Source organism: Cyprinus carpio, chromosome B14, assembly GCF_018340385.1.
Source record: "Cyprinus carpio isolate SPL01 chromosome B14, ASM1834038v1, whole genome shotgun sequence".
In the NCBI taxonomy this organism is placed as follows: Eukaryota; Metazoa; Chordata; class Actinopteri; order Cypriniformes; family Cyprinidae; genus Cyprinus; species Cyprinus carpio.
Genome location: NC_056610.1, coordinates 18690924 through 18714295, shown reverse-complemented (window position 1 = coordinate 18714295; position 23372 = coordinate 18690924). Strand labels below are relative to the sequence as shown.

At 37.7% G+C, this 23372-nt stretch overlaps 3 protein-coding genes and 1 long non-coding RNA gene across 8 annotated transcripts in view; 2 read left to right on the top strand and 2 right to left on the bottom strand.

The window, feature by feature from the left end:
- LOC122139635 overlaps positions 1 to 1941 on the bottom strand; it is a 9424-nt gene extending 7483 nt beyond the window's left edge. The window contains exons 1-3 of the long non-coding RNA XR_006156446.1: positions 1806 to 1941; positions 1507 to 1676; positions 33 to 170 (exon numbers count right to left, since the gene is read on the bottom strand). This is a non-coding gene — a long non-coding RNA (uncharacterized LOC122139635). The remainder of the gene's footprint in view (positions 1 to 32; positions 171 to 1506; positions 1677 to 1805) is intronic.
- The window catches only part of LOC109095052 (gamma-aminobutyric acid receptor subunit pi-like), an 8816-nt gene extending 6436 nt beyond the window's left edge, over positions 1 to 2380 (top strand). For all 3 annotated transcript variants that reach the window (XM_042738366.1, XM_042738367.1, XM_019108705.2), the window contains 5 exons: positions 127 to 209; positions 320 to 457; positions 1532 to 1684; positions 1787 to 1980; positions 2063 to 2380. In XM_042738366.1, the coding sequence (XP_042594300.1) occupies positions 127 to 209; positions 320 to 457; positions 1532 to 1684; positions 1787 to 1980; positions 2063 to 2380 (886 nt within the window). The remainder of the gene's footprint in view (positions 1 to 126; positions 210 to 319; positions 458 to 1531; positions 1685 to 1786; positions 1981 to 2062) is intronic.
- Positions 2381 to 3541: 1161 nt separating this feature from the next.
- On the top strand, positions 3542 to 4540 carry LOC109102184 (securin-like). Its single transcript, XM_019115515.2, has 5 exons — positions 3542 to 3641; positions 3738 to 3889; positions 3961 to 4033; positions 4119 to 4268; positions 4383 to 4540. The coding sequence occupies exons 1-5, from the start codon at positions 3542 to 3544 to the stop codon at positions 4466 to 4468; spliced, it is 561 nt and encodes a 186-aa protein (XP_018971060.2). The 3' UTR covers positions 4469 to 4540.
- A 236-nt stretch (positions 4541 to 4776) lies between these two features.
- Positions 4777 to 23372, bottom strand: part of afap1l1a (actin filament associated protein 1-like 1a) — a 29587-nt gene continuing 10991 nt past the window's right edge. The window contains exons 1-19 of one of the 3 annotated variants that reach the window (XM_019115514.2): positions 21774 to 22381; positions 16759 to 16884; positions 16186 to 16269; positions 16004 to 16092; positions 15364 to 15475; positions 14109 to 14207; positions 13819 to 14027; positions 13546 to 13725; positions 13267 to 13350; positions 12252 to 12330; positions 11498 to 11647; positions 11090 to 11301; positions 8816 to 8961; positions 8677 to 8734; positions 7398 to 7506; positions 6886 to 7053; positions 5892 to 6067; positions 5684 to 5806; positions 4777 to 5461 (exon numbers count right to left, since the gene is read on the bottom strand). In XM_019115514.2, coding sequence (XP_018971059.2) covers positions 5435 to 5461; positions 5684 to 5806; positions 5892 to 6067; positions 6886 to 7053; positions 7398 to 7506; positions 8677 to 8734; positions 8816 to 8961; positions 11090 to 11301; positions 11498 to 11647; positions 12252 to 12330; positions 13267 to 13350; positions 13546 to 13725; positions 13819 to 14027; positions 14109 to 14207; positions 15364 to 15475; positions 16004 to 16092; positions 16186 to 16269; positions 16759 to 16884; positions 21774 to 21810 — 2268 coding nt within the window. In that variant the 5' untranslated portion in view covers positions 21811 to 22381 and the 3' untranslated portion in view covers positions 4777 to 5434. Of the gene's footprint in view, positions 5462 to 5683; positions 5807 to 5891; positions 6068 to 6885; positions 7054 to 7397; positions 7510 to 8676; positions 8735 to 8815; positions 8962 to 11089; positions 11302 to 11497; positions 11648 to 12251; positions 12331 to 13266; positions 13351 to 13545; positions 13726 to 13818; positions 14028 to 14108; positions 14208 to 15363; positions 15476 to 16003; positions 16093 to 16185; positions 16270 to 16758; positions 16885 to 21773; positions 22382 to 23372 lie in introns of those variants that run through there. The other 2 variants (XM_042738355.1, XM_042738356.1) reach the window with 2 other exon arrangements.

Sequence of the window (23372 nt, the reverse complement as noted above, 5' to 3'; positions counted from 1 at the left end):
TAAACATTGATTCTGAATTTAGAACTTCTTACCAAAGGCTGAACAGGTGCTCCGGGCAGATGTATGTGCATCTGGGGAACCTTCCCACTGAAATGGTTCAATCAATATTCCTCTTTTTCTCCACAGCATAACAGCAACCATTGCCTGCAACATGGACCTCACCAAGTATCCTATGGATAGACAAGAGTGTACTTTGCAATTAGAAAGCTGTAAGCATTTTCAAAACAAATGCATATGGGCTTTCCTTGTTTTCTTTTATTGATTATTCAAGAGCAGGCTCTACAGACCCTTAAATCTGTGTGTGTGCATGCATGTTCAGGGGGCTATAATTTACAGGATGTGGTGTTTTACTGGACCCGAGGGAATGACTCAGTGAAGGGGTTAGATACACTGCGTCTGGCTCAGTATAGTGTGGAGAGCTACTACACAACCGTATCTAAAGCTGTGTATGAAACAGGTAAAAGCATCAAATTTTGGTAATTTTTACATTTTATTTTACTAAAAGGTACCACTCAGTCTTGGTCTCTCAGCCACATTCTACATTTATATTTATGCATTCGGCAGACGTCTTACTTCTAAGCAGCTTACAGTGCAATCATGGTTTACAAAATCCCAAAAAAGAATTTGGACACTTAAGCCAGCCTTAAAGATGTATGAATGCCATTGCATTAGATAACAAAAGATCATCCAAATGACATTTCAAAGAAAATAGCACAAGCACCACAAGCACAACTATTCCACAAAAAGAGATTTAAGGTTTAGAATGATAAAACAAACAATTGCAAAGCATATTTTTTTTTCTGCACATGCCACTTGGTTTAATCATCTGTGTTGTTGTTGTTTTTAAATGGACTAAAATTCATACAACGTTTTAGTCTCACTGTACATTTACGCATTGCATATATTTCCTAGTTTTTAAATGGACTAAAATTCATAGTGCTGCTAGAAACTGCTATTACAGTGTAAAAAAATCTGTTAAATTTATTGTTAAAAAAAAAAAAAAAAACACAAGCATACGCTGACAATCTATCAGCTAATACAAGATGGCATGTTGGTGCCTGAATATTTTACAATGCATTATTAAACATTTTAAAGTGATATAATGTTAATGTTACTAATCTACTACAATGACCAAAATTAGAACTTTACATTATAATGTCCTGAAAACCACATGATAATACAGGTGGTAAAATGGAAAGCAACTAAACATACACATAACACAAAACACCTTAATGTGCATTACTAATAACAAAATGAGAAGAAACAAAACTATTTAAATAACATATATGTGTCATTCAGGGGCTATATTATATATATATATTATATGGTTTTTACTTGGGGAAAAAATTACAGTATTTTATATATAATGCAATTTGAAACCATTTACCGTTTTCATTGTATATGATAAGATATCTTATAGTTAAACAATTAACTATTTTTAATGTAGCATTCTTATAATACTTTTTTTGTGAAAATTGCAAGCATATTCTTTTTACAGTGAATCACCTGCAATATTCTGGATCTGTTGCAGGTTTTTATCCGAAGCTAGTTCTGCACTTCTCTTTACGTAGAAATGTATTGTTCTTCATTCTGGAGACATATGTGCCCTCAACATTGCTGGTGGTTCTGTCATGGGTGTCTTTCTGGATCAGTCAGTCCTCCGTTCCAGCTCGCACCTGCATCGGCAAGTGATTCCAAGAGCTTATTACTCAAGAAAACATATGCTACAAAACATTTCTTGATGAAATAAACTAAATATTCTCTGTCGAATCCATTTATTTGACAGGGGTGACCACTGTTCTTACCATGACCACACTAATGATGGGTGCCAGGACCTCACTTCCCAATGCCAACTGCTTCATTAAAGCTATCGACGTCTATCTCGGCATCTGTTTCACCTTCATCTTTGGTGCTCTGCTGGAATATGCCTGCGCTCATTTCTGCACCATGCAGCACCAGACCATTGTAGATGTGCAAAGGGTGAGAAACCTCTGGATAGTGGTTAAAATTACACATTTTTACAACTATTATATATTTTAATTTTACCATTCAATTTTCACAGGAACTACTCAAAGAATTCGAGGAGTCAAATGGTACGACTCATTTGGCAAATTCAACGTCACCCAAAAAGATGCAGAAAAAAGAATCCACTCAGCAGGAGACAACTGAGCAATCTGTGACATGCGAAGGGAATGAAGCCACAGACAAGAAGAAAGAGAATGGGTGCGGTTTGTCCTCCGTAAAGCAGATGTCTCGCCGAGCAGCATCCATGATGAGTGTCGAGAATCCTAACAACATCGACAGACATGCACGTGTATTTTTCCCCATGGTATTTCTCCTCGTCAATATTTTCTACTGGCTCTACTACCTTTTATTCTAATGGATAAACAACTCTACCTCCCATCTCAATTAATGAACAAAGTATTGCAGAAATGACTGACTGTTAACTTCCCAATGATTACATTTAAATAGTGCAGTATAAAAGGAGCTGGACTTGGTTCATTGCTGCATTGAAGCAAGTGTTTCTACACAACAATAAAAGTGAAGATTATATGGACACACATAAATCACCATACAGACTCATCTGCAGCAGGACACAAAGGAGGACGTTGTTCGCAATTGCCTTCACATTACTGATTTATTTAAGGGTTCAATGCTTTACCTGTTTTTCTTTTTGCTTTGTTTCGCTAGGTAAATGTAATGCGCTGTAGGGATGCTGTAAACTCCATAAGTACTGACCATAATAAATGGCATTAAATAAAAACATTAATAGTCAGTGTATGCATGTATGACTGTATAGTGGGATCCACAATCCGATTCCACATTGTCAAATCTAATTCAGACCTGTAAATAAAGTTTTAAAATTTAAAAAAAGGAATAAAAAAAATTATGCAATATTTCTGTCACTAATAATCACCTAAGATAATTTGTTCCAGTAGTTATTTTTACATTTTCAATCAAATTGTTATGATGATACAGTAGTAATGAAACATCTGACTACTTAATCACCCAATTTACTCATCAATGGATCCATCCACCCATTTTAAGTGATAAAGGCCTATTTGGAGATTTCACTTTCTTCTTCGGGTTTGCTATCAGACTGAATGCCATTCGTGCATCACCGCCAACAAATAACTGATCATCTATGATCCTATTGCTTTACTCACTCTGGCCGTAAGGTGGCACTATCGCGCTTACTCAATGAACTAAGAGCATCGCCTGGTCAGAGAGGAAAATCCATCAGCCAATCAGGAAGCAGGTTGCCTTTTAAAACTCAGCCGGGAAACTCGGGAACCAAAACAAACGTCGTTTTGCTTGAGTAGAGGAGGAACGATTAAACACAGGAAAACGGTAAGGTTTAACTTAAAAAGTTTAAGTTACGTGTAAATTAACCTGACAGTATGCAATGATAAACCTGACGTAATATTCCGCGAGTCACTTTTTTGAATGATAAACCTGACGTAATATTCCGCGAGTCACTTTTTTTGTTTTATTTTAAATTTGAGGATTTGTTTGTTTAAAAAATTGATTGGGTTTTTTCATGTTAAATTTTTTTGTGTTGATTTACCTGGATCAGGAGAACGGCAGACTGACCACTCCAGCCTTCAAATCTCGCCAGAACAGACTGCACTCGGCTCCAGGTCAGTGCCAGTGGTCAGAGACCAATATAGGTTTTGTCTCATAACCAGAATGGAACTATTCACGAAGAGTCTAATTTACGTCTGTCACATTTTCAGATCAGTGCTTGAGAACACCTCTGACAGGAAAGGCACGTCTGGGCGCTCCTCTGCTGTCCACCCGTAAAGCTTTGGGTGTCATAAATAAGGTTGTTGCCACTCCAGCAGGCTCTCATAAAGCAGAGGAGAAGACTAAACCTGCTGAAGCCAAGGTTTGTTCTTGATATGCAGAGAACGCTGTATGAACGTTGTTTGTAGGTTGATTAAATGTGTTTTGCTCCAGTGTAAGGTTCCTGCTCAGCCAGCTAGTGAGGAGTTACCAGAGATTGAGAAGTGTTTTCCATACGATCCAAGCGGTAAGACCGGCCTGCTGTTTCATGGCTTTAAAACTAAACTTTTGACTTCAGCTCTTGTTAATTCAGTCCCTTGTTAAATTTGTAGAGTTTGAGACCTATGGTGTTCCAGATGAAGTCTACCTCAGCCGTTTCTCTCTGGCTGGTCTGGGAAGACAGGTGTGGCCGACTGCTTCACCTGTGGAAGAGCTGCTTATGGACCCATGTTTGCCACTCTCACCTTTAAAGATGCCCAGAGGTAATTGATGGATGTATTTAGAAATGTATCTACAAAGTTATCACTTAAAGTTAAGTCTTTATGGCCATTTAAAAATTTTTTTTTTTTGTTTTTTTTTTTTTGGTCCTCATGCAGCAGTGGAATACGATGATGAAATGGAGGCGTTCCTACAGACGATCAGTGAGCTGACTGTTGACCTGCCCCCGGAGTGTGAACTCTAAACTTTGTGGATTGTTAACTTTGTACTTTTTAAATTGTTTGCTTGCTTTACTGTTATTAAACATTTTATGAAACTCCTGTTTGTATGTTAATCTGATGCCTAGCAGTCTTTGTTTAAACTTAACTGGGTCAGTTCCTCAGTAGTGTTAAGATATCAGTAAAGGTGTTGTACTTCATTAAACATTTAAATGACAATTTTGTTTTTAATAGGTGGTTCAATTAATTAGGGTTTTTGTCTGTTTTTTATAAGTTATTTGTTTTGGGTTGTGTTGTTTTTGGTTTAAGTTCTAGTTAATGCCCTATGTTGTTTTTTTTTTTTTTTTTTTTCTCTCTCATTTAAAAGAATATTCCCTTCTCCATGTCTAAAGAAATTTTAAAGTGCAAATGTTACTCACATTAAAAGGTGGTAAAGAAAAGGTTACAAACAGAAGAATCGGTTAAACACATTGAGGCTAGTTTTAGAAAAAAATGTTAAAATTATTTACAATTGTCATATGTACACTGTTATTAGCACCACTTGGTTAAAAGCAGGAGGTACCCCATAAGTACTGTATAAGCAATGGAATTAAAAAAAAAAGGCTTTGTACAAATCAATCACCATGCCTCTCTTAAAATATTATTTTAAAGTGGATTGTCTCAAACATGCATTGCCATCTTTCTTTATAACCTACCCACAGCCCTTTCTTGCACTTTCAGTGGACAAACTATTCCTCATACCTCCTCAATCCTTCAATATTTTGTGCCAGTAATGTAGAACTTCACAAGATAGACATTTGACTGCAAGGTATTATAATAGAGCTGCTGCTTTGTCATTCTAGCCCCATTACAGAGTTGCAAAAGCGGCAGCCGTCGTAGTCAAAAGATTTGCATATACAGCAGTCTGTCTTGGGGAAGTTGGTAGAAAAGTCCTCATGTTAACCTTGACATGGCATAAAGTCTTAAGTCTGTGGGTCTTCCTGATCAGCCATTTAAGTCCCCTTCTTGGATTCCCATTCCTGGGTAAAAACAAAGCATTAAGGTTTAAGCGACACACGCACAAACAAACAGGCCTATTCTGTGACATATAAAATCTTAATAGCAGGGACCCAAACTGATCAATGAAACTCATTAGAGACTTGACTTGGAATAAGACTATTGATGCAGCAAACTGTTCTGTTTCCATTATCTGTCTTTTGATGCATTGCACTGCATAATGTTGTGAATACTGATGTGTTTACCTTAGCTTTCTGCATAACATTTCCCTTAGTGGATGCATAGATGGAGGGGGGCCGCTTCCGAATTTCAGAGGCGCAGTTGACTGGGAGAAACGACTCAATATACTGAGTCTCCGTCCTTTGAGTCTGTAAGGAAAGCAAGTAGGATATTTAACAATCATGATCAATAACTGATCAATAAATCACTAATAATTCTAATATTTCTCAGTACCTTGTTTGTAGGTTTGGTCTCTGTAGGCGCCCCCAAATCCCCACCAGCCAAAGATTTCTTCAGGTTCTCCTTCACCTGTGTGAGCTTGAGCTCTAGGTCCACACGCTCTCCTTCTTTCACCCGACAGCTGTCCTCCAGCCGGGCTACACGCTCCTCTAAAGCCAACTTCTGCTTGTCTGCACAACATGTACATAGTTCAATTTACATATGAATTTCTGGCAGATCCATTATGACCATAATAAACAAAGAAATGACATCATGAATTTCAGGACAGTAGTGAATTAAGACGATTTTAAAATGTGATTTTAAAAAGCTCAAGGTTTGCTCTGCTTGTGTGTAGGGCTGCACAATTTGGCATGAAACAATTACAATTTTAATATTTATTGTAATTTATATTGTATTGTAAATGTAATTTATTGTAAAAACACTAGGAAAATCTAATCTAATAGTCATAATAATAATTATTATTGAAATGTAAAAAATATTAAATATTAAAATTACTACAATAATATTACAATATACTACTACTATTACAATGATATTACTGTAAAATAACAATTATAATAATTATTACAACAAAAATACTAAATAAAATAAGAAACATTACTATTGTAATAATGCTTTTTCAATGTAAAATAAAAAATAAGTATTCAAAAAACAATCACCATCATTTTACAGTACTATAAAATACAGTTCTAATATTTATAGTCTTAATTTTTTCAAGCCATATTGCGATTTAAAAGTGTTCTGTGTTATGATAATATGGCTGATACCCTCTCAAGAGAATAAGTTATGAACACTATGTCTCAAAAACATGGATATAAAAGAGAAACGAGGACATACGTTTACATGAATTAAAATTTGCAATATGTTAAAAGAAAAAAGTAATAAAAAAGTTATTTTGTTAGTAAAAGTGGGGAAAGTGACTTGCTTAACTATTTTGAAAGAGTCCCTGAGTATCTCATTAAATAGGCAGGAAAGCTGGCTTTCTCACCCGTTGCACCCTTCATCTTCTCTTTGGCCTCTCGTTTCTTTTTCCGCAGTGAGACTAGTGCGCTTCTGATACGGTCTATTTCTTTCTCCAGGTCTTCTTTTTCTTTCAAGTATCGGCGTGCGTCCTCCTGTGCCCGCGTTTTCCCATACCTCCCGTATTGATTTGCGTCTGCAATGTCAAGTAAAGGTCAAAGATCAGACCCTAGAAGTCTGTGGGAAGGTGGCAAAGCTCTTAGCACTTATCTGGTGAGATAATGGGTGTGAAAATGCAGAAAGCTGTAGATCAAACCAAAGTGTCTTGTTAAGCTCAGGTTACATTATTCTGACTGCTTTTGATGTGACAGTGCAAGAACTCTGCAGCCATTTTCAAATGGCCAAAATAAGGTTGCGCAGTCAGCAGGATGCTAATAAAAACTTGAAACCATCATACTCTATGTTAAAGACAATGCTGAATCCAACAGCAGTGTTTGTTATAATCACAACCAGCACAGTGCAGAGTGTGATGGGACTCACTGGAGCCGTGGCGCTTTAGGCTGATTTGTGGACTGGGCTTTCCTGTGTCACTGCTGGAGAAAGATGAATGATGTTTCGTTTGTGCTCCTCCCCTCAATCTCTCATTTTCCTGCTGAAAGGAAAAAGTGTATCAGGTCAGATACTGTCTATATATGTGTACTGTATGCTGCTTCAAATGGTTCCAATGCCATTTATGTCCCTCATATTCCCAATGCAACAAATGTTTAACATTGAATAGTTCATGCCAATTGTAAATTGTATTTATAAACAAATCTACAAAAATCTACTGATTTATATATCTTTTATTTTAATAAAGAATTTAGTCAAATGTAATAGAATTTTGCAAAAATGATTAAACATAATTATTAATACAATTAATATTAACAAATTAAAATAATATAATCAAAAACTCATTAAACAATGTTTTCAAGTTTTTTTTTTTCTCACCATAAAAGAGTCTGTCATCTGGTGGGGGGGGTCAGTCTAAAAGGTTATATTTATTATTAATATAATATAATATAATATAATATAATATAATATAATATAATATAATATAATATAATATAATATATATAATATAATATAATTATTTATATTATTTTACATTTTCTAATTTTAGTTAACATAGTAGTTTAAAAATACTTTATATTGTTATTTAAAAAGACTAGTTTTGACTCAAATTTACTGTTCTGGCTGGGGAATAAAAAGAATGACCAATGTTACATAAACAACTAAAGAAAAAAAAACATTAAAAATCAAACATTTCGATTTGACAAAAAATAACTTTTTTTTTTTTTTTTTAATTGTGTTACCTGATCACATGATTTGAGGCATGCACAGATGGAGAACTGAATCTTCTCTCAGGTATCTGAAGGTTCAGCATGAGTTTAACAAGCCACTCAGAGGCCACAGGCCATGACGACTGAACCTGCTCTAACCCCTGATTACTGCACACATCACACACTTCTCATTTTTCATTAAAGTCCAGTCACAGCACACACACACAGAGGCACAAGGATACATCTGATCTCTTCTTAAAGGTTAACAGAATTGCCATGCTCTCTATGATGCATATACATGTTGTGTATTTCTCTCTATATGCTTTGAATTTAAGTCTGTGCACATAAAATAAAGTGCTTTTTTGTGAGGAACTTTCTTTTGGATGGAGGGTTGTGAAGCATATGGCTTGTAAAAAGTGTCCTCTGAGGAAAAAGGCAGGAAACCACTGTGTTAGAGTGTAAGTACATGATCAAATGTTTGTAAATCCGCGACCACAAACCTCTATGGCTTCGAAAGGGACCTCATCATACATTCTCGAATCTGTGGAGGTTGCCCATCTAAATAAACAGGAAAATAAACAAGGTGGTCAAAATCCAATCTAAAATCTCCAGCCATCATCTCCTTCACATTCAACTCACAGGAAAGAGTGACGGGCAGCTGTACGGATGTTGGCAATAGTTTCCACATCTACATAGTCATAATGTAGGGACTCTGGGTCAGCAGAGGAACCGGTTTCTGCCAGCAGGACTCCCAGCCAGCGGCCCATGTCCTCCGAGCAACTCGCCTAACACAGCAAACACACGCAGGAGCAAACATGAGCTACAGGCACAAACAGAGCCAGAGACAATATATATACAATATATATATATATATATATAACACACAGACATAAACTGAGATTTGGACAGAATTTATTGTTTTAATTTCATCACATGATAAATGAGTATTACAAAAGAATTACAAAACATTTTTTTTGAGCTATTACCATTTTATTGATAGTATAATAGGAAGGCAGTATTATTAACAAACTATAACTAAAACTTTAACAAAAATTTAAAATGTATTTATTTTTTTTTTAGTTGTTATGAATTTAATAATTTTTTTATTACAAAATGACTAAAATGTTAAAAATAAAAGCTAATTAAAAATGGCAATGAATACTATAAAAGTATATACATAATAGTTAAAAGTTGTTTATTACAAAATGGATTTTTTGTATTATAAGTATCAGTCAAAATTGGATATTTCATTGTGTATGCTTATTTCCTCTGTTTTTACATTTAGGTAACATTTGCTGTCATGTAACATTCACTTAAAGGGGTCCTATTATGCTTTTTTACAAAGTCTTGCCTCTGTTTTTACATTTAGGTAACAGTCATACTAGGTTGTTCAAAAACACATTTTTTTTTTTTTTTTTTTACATATTTTATATTACAACACCTCTCTCACAGTCTGGCATGAACGGCTCAAATAGTTCCTACATCAAATGAAGACCTGCCTTCTGAAATACGAAATGCGCTGTGATTAGTTAGCTAAGCCAGTGTGTGTTGTGATTGGTTAGCTGGGCCAGTGTGTGTGGAATGATTGACAGCACTCTGTTTATGATTGCTGTCTGGTGCCAGCTTCAGTGTAAATATTGCGTCAAAATCATATCAATTTGAGCGCGATATAAACCCGGATGATTGTAATCACTCTAAGCTCGTCTGTCTTGGGAAAGTTAGCGTGTCTCCAGCATAGTGATAACAATCATTGCTTTCTCTAGTGCAGCTCAACCAGGTCTCATCCCATTCGTCGATCTTTGTGATATCACAAATCCCCGAAATTATTCGTTGTTGTTGATACAAGTCATTCGTTGTAGATTCTGAAAAGTGATTTCTGTTAAATAAAATATCTCCTTTTGAAGTGGACTTTGAGCTTTGTAACTTTGCAGAACTTTTTTATGCTCAAACAGCAACATTACAGACTAACTTAAGTTGAAAAAGTGAAAAAGCATAATATGACCCCTTTAAAGTTAATATTTAAAAACTCTAATAACTAAAAACATATTAACACTGTTCAATGTAATTTTTAACAAATTTGTTTTTAGTTATTAGAGTTTTTAAATATTAACTTTAAGTGAATGTTACATGACAGCAAATGTTACCTAAATGTAAAAATGAGGAAATAAGCATGGACAATTAAATATCCAATTTTGACTTATACTGATAAATGTAAAAATCCATAATTTTGGCTGATAACTGAGTGTTCTTTTAGAATTATTTATATACTATTATAGTATTTATTGAAATTTTTAATTAGCTTTTATTTTTTATCATTTATGTTTTCAGTTTTTAGTTTACATTTTAGCCATTTAGTTATTGTCAATTTTTATATCTTTTTAAAAATATTTTTATTTAAATTTAATTTAAGTTTTTTTTAGATTACATTTTAGTTACTACTTTACTTTAGTTGCAACTTATAGTTTTGTTAACAATAATACTGATGTATTGTGCATTCCTATTATACTATCAATAAAATGGCAATGGTTTAAAAAAATATTTTAAAAATGTTATGTAATTCTTTAATACTCATTTATCATGTGATGAAATGAAAATAAATTCTGTCCAAATCTTAGTTTATGTCTGTGTGTAATACATGGTCTTTGGCTGTGTTCGTGCTTGCAGCTCATGTTTGTTCTGATATTCACATTTTTTGAGATGCACCTTAACATTATAATGCTGTAGCATTTAAATATTTTGGTGAATACATATGAGTGTTTTATTTGTATTTATTTAGACAAAATATTAAATCATTTTAATATCCGTAATAAAAATTGTTGGCTTGTCTTCATCAGCCAGAATTTTCATGTTGCTAACTGCTAGAATATACAGTATCTCTATAAAGCATTGTTGTGAAAACGTCACACAAAATACCTCTAAAGCTGCCAGCTCTGCACCTCCTTTCAGTATCCTCAGGGCGAAGGGGTGTTTGGGCCCGAGGCCTGGGACGACCTCGCATCCCTTCAGAGCCACAGTAGTGTGGGGGACCCGCTGTTCTCCTTTCTCATGGTAAAGGTAAAGAGATCCAGCCCGCACACGACACCACTGTTCCTTCCAGCACTGATTCAACAGCACTCCTACATAACCTGACACACACACACAAAGAATTACAGCAATTATTACAGTACTCCCACCTCTGTTTCATGGTGTAGATTTATTCTGCTTCACTGTCTGACATCAAAGGCTGAGAAAGAGAAGTTGAAAATAACAGGTGGAGAGAGTCATGGGTATTGTAATCTGAGAAAGTGAAAGGGAGACGAGAGAGAAAGCTGTGTGTCCTACCACACCGAGGATCCTGATCGAGTGACGTGCGGGTGTCTCCAGGCAGTGGAGGCTTTCTTTTGGAGAAACTGATAATTCTTGTGATCTTTCTTCCTGCGGCTCGGCTTACGGTGCCTGTTAGCTCTGACAGTGCACCTCGCTTGGGTTTACCTGTAAACACGCGTTTGATGGTTCAGTGAAAAAAATGTAAAGATATGCATGGTCTACAGACACACAATCTGCAGGAATTAGGCCAAAGCTAATAAAGATTTCACTGGTGCAAACAATGATAATCACAAACAATCCACATCCTGCATAAAGACTTCCAGCTTGTTAATAGAGCACCTGTGACAATGCTCAGGGGGGAAAAAAGCGAGGATGAATAAAGTGTGTGTGTGAGAGCGAGAGTGAGGGAAAAAGAGAAACAAGATTTTTACATTCAGAAGAAATTGTGAGTGTTTCTTGCCACGATAAACTTTCCAATTCAAATATATTGATGTTCTGAGTGGTTGCCAGAGTATTGCTATACAGTTTCTAAGGAGTTATGAGTGTTTTTTTCTCACACAATAAGGGAATTGCTGTGCTTTCTGAGTTGTTGTGTTGTTGATGAGGTGTTCTGACCGGTTTTAATATGTTGCCAGAGCAGGATAGTAACCGATTACATCTAATCTGAATTACGTATTCAAATTAAAGAGAAAGACAGAAGAACTGTAAGTCAGATTAAAAAAAAGAAAAGAAAAGGTGTAATCAGAGAAGAATAAACTGAAGATCTTACCATTTTCCCGTCCATCGCGAGCACTTTCAACACTTGGCATACTGTCAGAATCTGAGGTTTGCTTTTCTGAAGAACAGCACTACAGGGACAACAGCACAGCCAGATTAAACTAAACATACCAATTTTTTTACAGTACACATCTATAACTATTATATGGCTAATACTGTATATGATATGCAGATTATTGAAAACTAGGTGTAGGAACAGGGTGCTGTTGTGGCCAGACAATTACAGTAAAAGTGTTCAGACAGGAAACCTACTCCCAGTACAGTCTACCTTTCACAACTGACTGCTGAATTCAGATAAAATGTGTTTCCTGACATACAAACACACACACATCATAACATTCCCCATGATTTTGCCTCTCACAACAGGTCCCTTAAATTCAACCCATTATTTACAGCTGCTCTGACAGAATTTACCATCATGAGCTTGACATCTTTTAATTAAAGCAGATGGAGAGTGAGCTCTGAACATTTAAATGCTGTCAGTCTGTTTACACACACACAGATCGGCATTCACAGCAGCACTGGGGATGTAATTACACACAATGATAGAGGACAGACTCGTATCCATTTACAAAAACATTTTATATGCACTACCATTCAAAAGCTTGAGGTCGGTAAGATTTTTTTATGTTGTAAACAAAGTCTCTTATGCGCACCAAGGTTGCATTTATTTGATCAGAAAAGCAGTAAAAACAGTATTATTACTGTACTGTACTGTAAATAGTACTACGATTTAAAATAGCTATTTTATTTTTGAATATATTTTAAAATGTAATTTATTCCCGTGATGGCAAAGCAAAATTACTCCAGTCTTCAGTGTCAGATAAACCTAAAAAAATCATTCTATGTTGATATGGTGTTCGAGAAACATTATTATCGATGTTGAAAAAAGTAGTGCTGCGTAATTGTTTTGTGGAAACCATGATCACTGGCACGGTTTATATGTCAGTAATGAAGATGAGATGCACAGCAGTCATGAATGACACAAATGTGTGCTGGAATCCCACCTTATCCAGTTCAATCTTCCTAGGAATCATGGGAGATGATGGGCTGTCCAACCCATTCCCCTGACCTGTAACGTCACGCACCACCTGTAATCACACAAAGATACACACACATCAGTGGTTCCCTACAAGTGTAAACACAGTCCATCACACAGGGGGTCCCTTTTACAAAAGCAGTTTTCCTCTTGTGCAATATTGTTTCTGGCAGCAGGATACATCTATTCTGTGTATGTATAATTGACTGATATCCAAGCGTGCAAGCGAGTGAGGGACTGTGTTTACTTGAAGCCATTTCTCGGCTTGCTCCTTGCTTTGCACGGCTAACACCAGCGCCTCTCCGCCGGGAAGGGAGAATCGGAGCTCGTGCTTCTTCCTCCGGCCATCTTTGGGCATGTAGATGACGGAGCACAGGCTGAGTGGTATGTCTGTGTAGGGTGACTGGTCTTTAGAGCTTTTATAGCACTATGAAACAAGATTCAGAGGTGTCCATGTATTATGATAGTACCAGGAAATATCAAGGCTCATTTTTATCCCTCAGGGCTTTTTGCAGCTCACCTGGAGTCTGTTCTCACGGATGACAGTGAGCTGTTTGGCCCACTGGCCGAAACGTTTCTTCCTTAGCAGGAAGGCACAGATATGGCAGTCTCTCACTGGGGCCATGGAGTTCTCCTCTGAGGGCCACTGGTGTGTCAAACGCTGGCCTTTCTCTTCCTCTTCCTCGTCATATGACTCATAAGAACTGCTTAAGGCATCCGAGTCATTATCTGCAGGAGAAGTAATGGCATACTAATGCTACTAATAAGAAATGACAAGGCTATTCATAGCATCAGGGTTCCCCCGCTTACAGGAGTTTTTGCGTCGTCTGTTCACTTGAGTTGTTGGGTAATTGTTCTCAGCATCTTCGTAATATCCGTCTTCAATGGAATTAGGAGGACTGGAGCTGCCTACATATATATAAGAGATGCATAATCACACATATTTTGTGGAAATAAAATCTCAGATTTGTCATATTTGAATAGCTCTTTTGACCTGCAGTGCAAGAGAAAAATCTGGCTTTGTGGAAGGACTTTAAGACAAAGAAAAGGTTGCATGGCATTGTGCATGAACTAATTGGCAATCCTCTTTGAAATGAAATTTAGATGTGTGATTTCACAACATTTCTTATCATCTTCTCACTGAATTCCTTGAATGCACAGCAGTTTTCTTTTAGCATCATTATTAAACTGCTATTGCTTTATTTGAAGCATAAAACGCTCAACTTTTAGTGAGGGTGTTTTCTTTTTTAAAACCGCCAAAACTTGGATATTTCGATTAATTTTAATTGAAATAAAGGGGTAATTATCAGTGTTGTAGTACCCGAGACCAGACTCTGTCTTAAAAACACACAAAACTAACATTTCATAGACTTGGTCTTGACTCTTACCAGGACTCTTTTTTTTAAAAGACTCTGAAACTAGCATTTCATGGACTTGGTCATGACCTGGACAAGTGGGCAATCATTCCTTTTGCTGACTTCATCTATATCTAGCACCTGCTAACAAAAAACTCAAAATTTGTCAATTTGCAGGTCAGAGTTCACCAAACTTCTTAACATAAGCGAGTGTTTCCAGTCTCCAGCATACAGCTGTATTAAAGTCAATGGAATTCGACCCAGTTTGACCCTATTTGCTTTCTTAATGCACCTTCTAGATATTATTTTAAAAAATTCATTGTGCAGTTTATTCCAGATAGAAAAAACTGTTTATCTATGCAATTTTTAATTAAAATATAGCCATTTGCACTGAAACAGCTTTTTAACCTGGGGCCAGTTGCATAAACGGTTTATTATTTTTCTTTAAGACTGTTCATAACTTTTTTAATTCAGTTATGAAAAGGTAAATTGGTCTTATTTGTATTGGAAAAGTAAGACTGATTACCCTTTGGCAACTGCTAGTTGGTCAAAATAGTTCTTAAGACGGAGTCTTAACATGGTAGCTAAGGTTATGCAAATGGCCGCTGATAGCCTGATAACTTGATGTTAACCAATAGCTATTTAAATATTGTTTTCACATAGACCATGCCATGTTTTCCAAGCAACGGAAATACAGCAACAAGACTCACTGCGGCTGGTGATATATTCTGGCATCTTTCCAGGGCTGAGTGGCACGGCCTCTTCATAGTAATCCTCTGGAGGTGGTGTGTTGGGCAGGGGGGGAGGCGAGTCCGCTGTGCTCTGGTCCAAAAAAATGTGGCAAACAATGACTTACTCCATCTGTCTGCCCCATCACATTAATTCACACTTAACATCTGCTTTTCTGTGAGTCCTCACAATATCGTAAAGCTATGTGGCTCCTTTCCACCATTCGGCAAGTTACTCTAATAACAACTGATATGTGACTGCTGCATCCAATCAAAAGCCAAACCCACATGCCACATGGATGATGGCTGAAAAATACATCAGATACTGGCCATCGAGGAAAAATCTCACTGCTGGAAGAATGCGGATAAAATCTATGGGGACCTCATGAAAGGCTGATGGTGACGTGACTTTAAGATAACAACCTGGCTCTGAACGTGCAATGCAGCTGGAAAGAGAAGTGCAGGTCTCACTACAGCATGATTAATCTTCCTGCCGTATCTCACCATTGCAGAGCACAGCCCTTATTACACACTGACATCAGGGCTAATGATGCACTATATATTAGCAGTGGGTCTAAGGTGCAGAGCATTATGGGTAATCCCCTGAGAGAAGATTTCTTACTGGTTTGGGGACAGTGTGATTGGTGTGTTTGGTCTCTGGCACTTTCTCCTGATCCACCATTTCAACTTTCAGCTCCCCGAGGTCACAATCTGTGAAAATGTGAAAACACATTTATGAGTGTAATATTCCAAAACATTAGAGGATGTGGAGAGATGCAAGTCTCATAGATATTCTCCACTTACCGAATGTATCAAAAAGGGATTCGACAAAGCTGGTTCCATTTCTGTATACTGAGGTGTTCATGTATGTATAGTCCTTTCCAGTGACTAAAGAACAAGTTAGAAAAGAGAAAGAACATATGTAGGACAACTGCCAAAAGCTTTTTCAGTCTCATTTATGAGAAAAACAAGGCCTCATCAAGCTGATGTTTTTCCTTCAGGTCTTGTCTCTTTCTGGTCCAAAGGTTTTTTTTTCTTTGTCTAAATCGTCTCAAGCAGATTTTTCTATTAGTTCTCTGTCATGTTTAATTTGCAATTTTTGTGCAGTTCCCTCCTGGAACAGAATCTGATGAGACCACAGGGTCTAATAGGCTTATCCAAGGTGGTCTACCAGATCTAACTAAGCTGACCAAAATGTTTTACAATCCTTCTCTTCGAGCAAGGAAGGGGTGTTTAGAGGTTTAGAGTTAGCCTCTGCAAGGAGGTGGCTTTCCAGGAACATGACTGGACATACATGGTCTACCAGCTGGTGGTCCAATCCACTAAACCCAGCTTGGGCCAGATAATAACCATCAGACACTGATATTAGGTATTTACCTGAGGGCTGAAGTTGTCTGAGAAGGTTCTTCACGGCTGTTTTCTTCTCTTCTGTAGCACAACTCAGGGTCTCATGGTCCAACAGCTTCAACAGCACATTCAACTCCGTCACCAGGCTTTCCATCGCTGAAGGACAAGGCTCAGGGTTAGAGGGTGATAGAGACCAGACTATACAACTGTCAGTGCTTGTTAAAACAACAGATTAATTAGACCAACCATCAACCCATCAGCATGAACGAGCAAATGAAAACAAGTGTCAGTTGTAGAGGTTTTTGGTCAATGACGTGATACTTATTTTTGTCCTATTTATTATGTTTTCAGAAATACATTAAAATTCACAAATACAATGACTTGACTACGTATTGTTTAATACAACTATGTTTCGAATTCATTAAGTTTAAAATCAAGTCATCGAGTTCAAATTCATTCATTTTTTTATAACCATATGCAACCCTGAGAACTATGAACTTTGCGAGCCTAACCTAAGATTTTCAAAAGATTTTTCTGTTTCTTGACCGTTGACACTTTTGGGGAGAGGGGATAGCGGGCTTGATATCAACTCGGGTTTTCATCATTAATCATTTGTCTCTGACTTTCAAAAGCATGTAAAGATGGGATGACTGAATCAGAATGGCTCTAGATGCATGGTTCTTTGTAACATTATATTCCACAGAGTGTCTTCAGTATGGACACACATGTCAGCAGACAATAGATAGGGGGGATTATTATAGAATTATAAATTGGAACAGGTTCGGAGCTCAAAACTTCATGCTGGGACTCTCAAGCTCTCTTCCAGGTCTCTGGGGGATGAAAACTGCCCTGTTGGAGAAACCAAAAACCCCTGTGTAGAGTCAAAGACGTACCCTCTGATCTTAGGCGAGTTTCCCATCCCACCTAGCAAGCTCTTAGAGAGCATCAGATGAGGATCCAAACCCAAAAAATTCATTCAAAGTCTGACATCTAAGCTCCCTCAAGACAAGTTAAGAGAGTGGGTTAACCTCTGGTCTCTTATGTCTAGATTATGCAGAGAAGGACTTAATGACATTGCTGTACTGGAGTTTTATTCTGAAGGAGGCGAGCTGAAATTCCTAGGATATCTCAACAGACACTGCCGCCCACAAACTGAAGCTCACACAGTGTTAAGCACCAGCTAAACCACATTTGCTCTCCCAACCCCATTACTAATGACCCACTACTACTAATGCTATGTGTTTGAGTTTGAGCAAATGCACTGTCAGCAAATTAGTAAAAACATGTAACCAAAAACCTCGACTGCAAGGACAAAAAGACATCATGTAACAATAAAAAGCTGATTTATCAGCGACCCTAGGCAGTGTGTGCCCAGGCGGGAGGTTTGCTGATTTGGAAGGAATCTGACTGTTTTGTTCAAGGAAAGTAATCAAGCCATGTGTACACCTCCTGTCCCAGTGGATATGAGCTCATGGTCAACACTGCGACCACATTGATCACGAGCAGAAGGCTGGAGGGAGAGGGAGTGTGAACAGGGCTGATCATCCATGTCCATCACACAGCTGGACAATCTGGCTTGGACAGAGGGTCAAGCTGAGCCAAAGTATTCACCTCAGGGCCTCTGAGCTCAAAACTGATATTAACAGGTGTGGTGGGTCAAGACTCAGATCAACTTCAGCTGTCAGATACTCCACGAGTTATGTATTAAAATATGGAATTCCTTCAAAAGCAGAAAGAGAAAATGCTGAAGTGACAAAAAAGATATGACTGGGGATGGATGAAAATTCAACTAAAATTCAATCGTACAGTCAGCTAATGATATTATATATATTCTCGTTCCAAAGTTTGGGGTCTCAAGGCTGCATTCATTTGCTCAAAAATACAGAAAAACAGTAATATTGTGAAATATTATTATAGTTAAAAATGCATTTTTCTATTTTAATATATTTTCAAATGTTATTTATTCCTGTGATGCTAAGCTGAATTTTCAGCAGCTATTACTTCAGTCTTTAGTGTCACATGATCCTTTAGAAATCATTCTAATATGTTCAATCAGTGCTGAAGAAACATTCTGCACATTGTGTCATGCCACAATCATTGTATCATAGTTTTGAATAATTATACACTAAATTAAAGCATTACAGTATCCTGAGACAGAAATAGATCTAATATTGTATGGCCTGATTCTCACCCCTGTTTAAACCATTTGTTTTTCAGTAATAGATATATCTGTTTTCCCCACATTTATGCTGGTTTTCCATGGCTACACTCCAATTTCAACAATAACCAGATTTACCAGAATGTTCCAGTAACACACCCGCAATGGCCATCTTGGAAGCTGGTCTAAACTGTGTAAGATATCGTGACATAAACGCATTCAGGATTTTTCAAGTATAGAAAAATGTCTCGTCTCACTGTATTTTCTGTGCTTCAATCAAAATGTACATAAACGGCCACCACCCTCTTCCACATCCCCACGAGAAACCTAATGAATGATGTGCTTCTAGTCAGATTGTGCTGTGGTCCAGAAAATGTCAAAACGCTTCAGCATCACATCTCTCCGTGGGGAAGGTGAGGAGTTTAAAAGCCACAAAGAAACACAAATACTCTAATTCACACAAACACATTCTTACACCCACATGTACAGAAATTACTCATCTAAAATTTGGGTCAGTGTACTGCTGCTTTGACAAGAGTGTTTTTTCTTCTTCTTTGATTCACCACAGTTGTAGAACCTTTGTTATTGATTAATGTATTGCAAAATATCTCACTTCCTTTCATCGTGTCCCCAGCTGCCTTACAGGCACTCCCACCGGTGCGTAAGTCTGAGTGTTTCTCTATTCATACTTGTTGACACAAGGCCCCTGTGATCACAAAAAGCCCAGGTTTAACTTTGCGTGTTGCCCTCAACATGACCTTCTTCAGGAGACTCGGTTGGGTAGCAACTAAAGTGGCACAATGTTTGTGAGTGCCAAAAATATGCTACATGTGCCCACTTGCCAAATTATTTGAAGAATTTGGTGTTAAAACCAATCATGTGGAGTAACACAAGCCATTCAGGGCAGTATGAAGTGTCAGCATAGTAAATGTGTTAATGTTGCATATAAGCTCTTGTGTAAGCCAAGCTGATGATCTAATAATAACTAAAGTGACAACGATTTACAGAATATATTTCATTAAACCAGAGAAAAACTTGTTTATGGGTACTGTATAGTTTAGGCATTTTGATGCTAGTTAGTGCTAGTTTGATGCTGGTCAAGCTACTAGAAAAAGTGGTAAACCAGGCTGAAAATGGGAAACTTTTTGTGCATTTTGCCTGTTCATTTACTCAAAAACGTAATTTTGGGGGACTGAAAACGCATATTTTTGAAAACGGTTTCAAAGTGCAAGTTTTTGAAAATGCCACCTTTAATGTTTCCATGTAAACACCCAATACGGGAATCTTTGAAAACAGTGATGTCATGTGTGTGCGTATTAGGTATGTAGACAGTACATGATTTTAAAGGCAAGCGCGAACAAACATACACAACAATGGTGGAGTACATGGTACTGTTGTTGCTGCTCAAGAGATTGCTAACACTTCTTCAGCAAAGTGTGGATTTACGTCACCAATATTACAACCAACATTGGAGACGCATCATACACAGTACAACATATAATCGTCACTTCCCTATAGGTACTGTTTACTAACAAGGTAACAGCACCAATTACTGAACTGGCATACGTAATACAACGTTTTTGGCCGCTTTCACGGATATGTGTAAATGCGAATCATTTTGAAAACGCTGTCGTGTATACATGAAAATTTTTAAAAATGCAAGGGAAAAACTTTTCCGTTTTCGACTACATCATTGTCGTGTAAACGTAGCCTTATTCAGCTAAAATTCCATAAGTTATTCCATGGATACTGCAAAATGCAGCATTTACTTTGTTTTGGTGTATTTCCCATAAAGATCACACAAGTCAGGTGAGGTCAAATATAAGATTTGGAATTCATAATGAACAAAAAGTCTTCTGAGGGAAGTTAGAACCAACTTAAGCCAACATGAGTACAGTGAAGCATGTATGATTCCTACAGAGATGCGCTCTTACACGAGATCAAACACATTTGCTCTTCTCTTTATTTTGAGCTGCACCTGTGGAGGGTAATTTCCAAAGCCAAGCACAACACGGGGCTATGTGCCCACTCCCCTCCAGAGAGCCACACATGTGGCCCTCTCTGATAATACCACATCAAAACAGCATAGTGGGAACACAGAAATCTACACCGGCGCTCAAAGCCTGATCATGTTAACCTGCAGGCTCTTCTGATGGCAGGGGTGTTTGTTGCTTTCTTTTGGATCGACCCCTTGCGTGATGTTTTCAACTTTGTTGAAGGCAAATCAGAGATGATTATCTGTTTTTCTTTCTGGCTCACCTGAAAGCACTTTACTGACAGTCATATTGTTTCAACATAAGCTAAAAGCCATGTTGAGGAATGTAAAGTTGGCGTTGAAAGCTGTGTTTTTAGAGGACAATGGGACGTTTTCCAGAACTGCACCAGTGCTTTAGCACTCAGCACCTCACACATTGCCGCAAAGCGAGGAAACATTCCTCACCTCATTAAAAGTGCACCCAAAGAGCTTTAAGATGCCCACCAGAGATAGTAATGTATACTCTGTTGTGAAAACCACAGAACTCCTCAAGAAAGCTCTAAACACCTTGGCGAGTTCTTATTTTACAAGCATATTTTGCTTAGACAACAAGACAACACCTGTTTAAACTTATACAGTTTGGATTTTATGAGTGTGATGCTACTATACAGATTTACTCATAAAGCAATGCACAAACTCACCAACTAAAACAACTGGCTAAATAAAGCTACAAATATTCATACACTGTTCTGCTTAATTCAAGTTGGAACAACTAGATTAAACTAAAACTAATCAATATGTTTCACTTCAGCCTCTACGGAAACCATTTAGACAAATTCGAGAACTGTTCGATAATACAATTATCTTGTTCCCAAGGAAAAAAAACAAACATGCAAGTAACAAAACACCTACCAGAAACAGCTGCTGAGGAGACAGCCAGACCCACCATCTCTTTCCTAGATGTAAGTCATGCAGTTGTTCCTGAACAAGTCACAGCAATCCAGAACGGTGGAATCAGCTGATGAACTGACTCATTCACAGGTGCATTTCCTTCACATTTATCACTTTCATTCCTGTGTCCAAATTAAAAGTGACTGAGGGATAGCAGGGGAATTTATCCTCCCTTTCTGGTCTGTTGGATTGTGTCTGGGGTGGGGTGCTCACTGATGACAGTGTGTGAAGCAAGGGGAGGCACCCAGTCCTGAACTAATCCGGAGGGGTTCTATAGCACATGGGACAGGCCCTGAGTAAATACACACATCCCTCCCCCACAGGGGAGAGTATGGAGATCAACAGTCCTCATTGGTTCTCATTTTTTTTCATGCCAGTTTATACATATGAATGTCAGCCCTGGAAAATGTCACCCAAACCAAAGATGACATTTTAGAGGACAGTTTTGCAGAGTATATGTATACTGGAAAATCCGAGCAGTTAGAAACACGTGAATTAAGGTTCTTCCTCAAGAACGAACAAAACTGAAAAGCATCTGCCATTTAATTTCATAGCACTTTCTAAGTAAGTAAACACAAAGTTGAAGTGATGCTTTTTGTAGCACTAATTTACAGTAAAAATGACCTTTTTCGAACAGGTTTCAAAACACTGACCCATCTAAAACTGCTCAAAAATAGACTGGCCCAGTGCTACACGAAACTCACATTATCACATTTAACTGGGCTAGATAGAGAAAGGATTTTAACAACAAAAATGAACACCCGTCATCTTCTAGTTTGTAATTTTTTCTTTCCTATGTGCAATCCTGCCTTACATAACCCCTGTGGCAATCTTTGATTCGTATCTGTTGATCTGCGTTGTCTGCCCGCAGTCTCTTCTAAGTGTACAGACTGTATCTACTCCCTATGTTATGTTACAGTGCCCCTAGAGACTGTAGTTATGCACAAAAGAGCCATTCTGCCGGTGTGCTCAAGTGAAGAGGTGGGGGTCTAGTTCTTTTCATTGTGTTCACCCATCCAGAGAGCAGTCGGGTACTGACATGTACAGACCCATATCAGCACATGTTCATACTGACGTTACTCTAAGCTAGAGGCAAACCTATGACCAGTCGGCAGGATCTGACATGCTGAATATCTCAAACCCCCCCCCCCCCACAAACACACGTACACACGTATGTTTCATCAAACACACACACTTCTGTGCAGATAAGGAGCTCGTATCAGCAGTTCTATCTCCTCACCACTGAAAGCGGACACTTTTCTGTCCATTTCCCAGTTGAAGGTTCCTGAGGGCACGTTACATCTTGCGAGACAGATGAGATGCTAAAGGTTTGTGTAGTTAAACTTTGCAGGCCTGATGTTGCTAGACAGCCTGGAACTGGAGATAAGAGACAGTCAAGATGAGAGAAGCTGTTAATCTGCGCTTTAAGTGATCAGATACATTCAAGCCACAATTACTGCATTTAATTGGGCTTATTAAATTACATCTGTTGATTCCTCTCTCTCGCTCGCCATATATATAATGATCCTTCTCTGTATTTATACACATGGACAAAACTTC

Coding starts and splice junctions, on each gene's coding strand:
- LOC109102184 (XM_019115515.2), top strand. CDS start 3,542: ATGTTAAATTTTTTTGTGTTGATTTACCTGGATCAGGAGAACGGCAGA. Junction 3,890..3,960: donor CTAAACCTGCTGAAGCCAAG/GTTTGTTCTTGA, acceptor GTTTTGCTCCAG/TGTAAGGTTCCTGCTCAGCC. Junction 4,034..4,118: donor TTTTCCATACGATCCAAGCG/GTAAGACCGGCC, acceptor TTAAATTTGTAG/AGTTTGAGACCTATGGTGTT.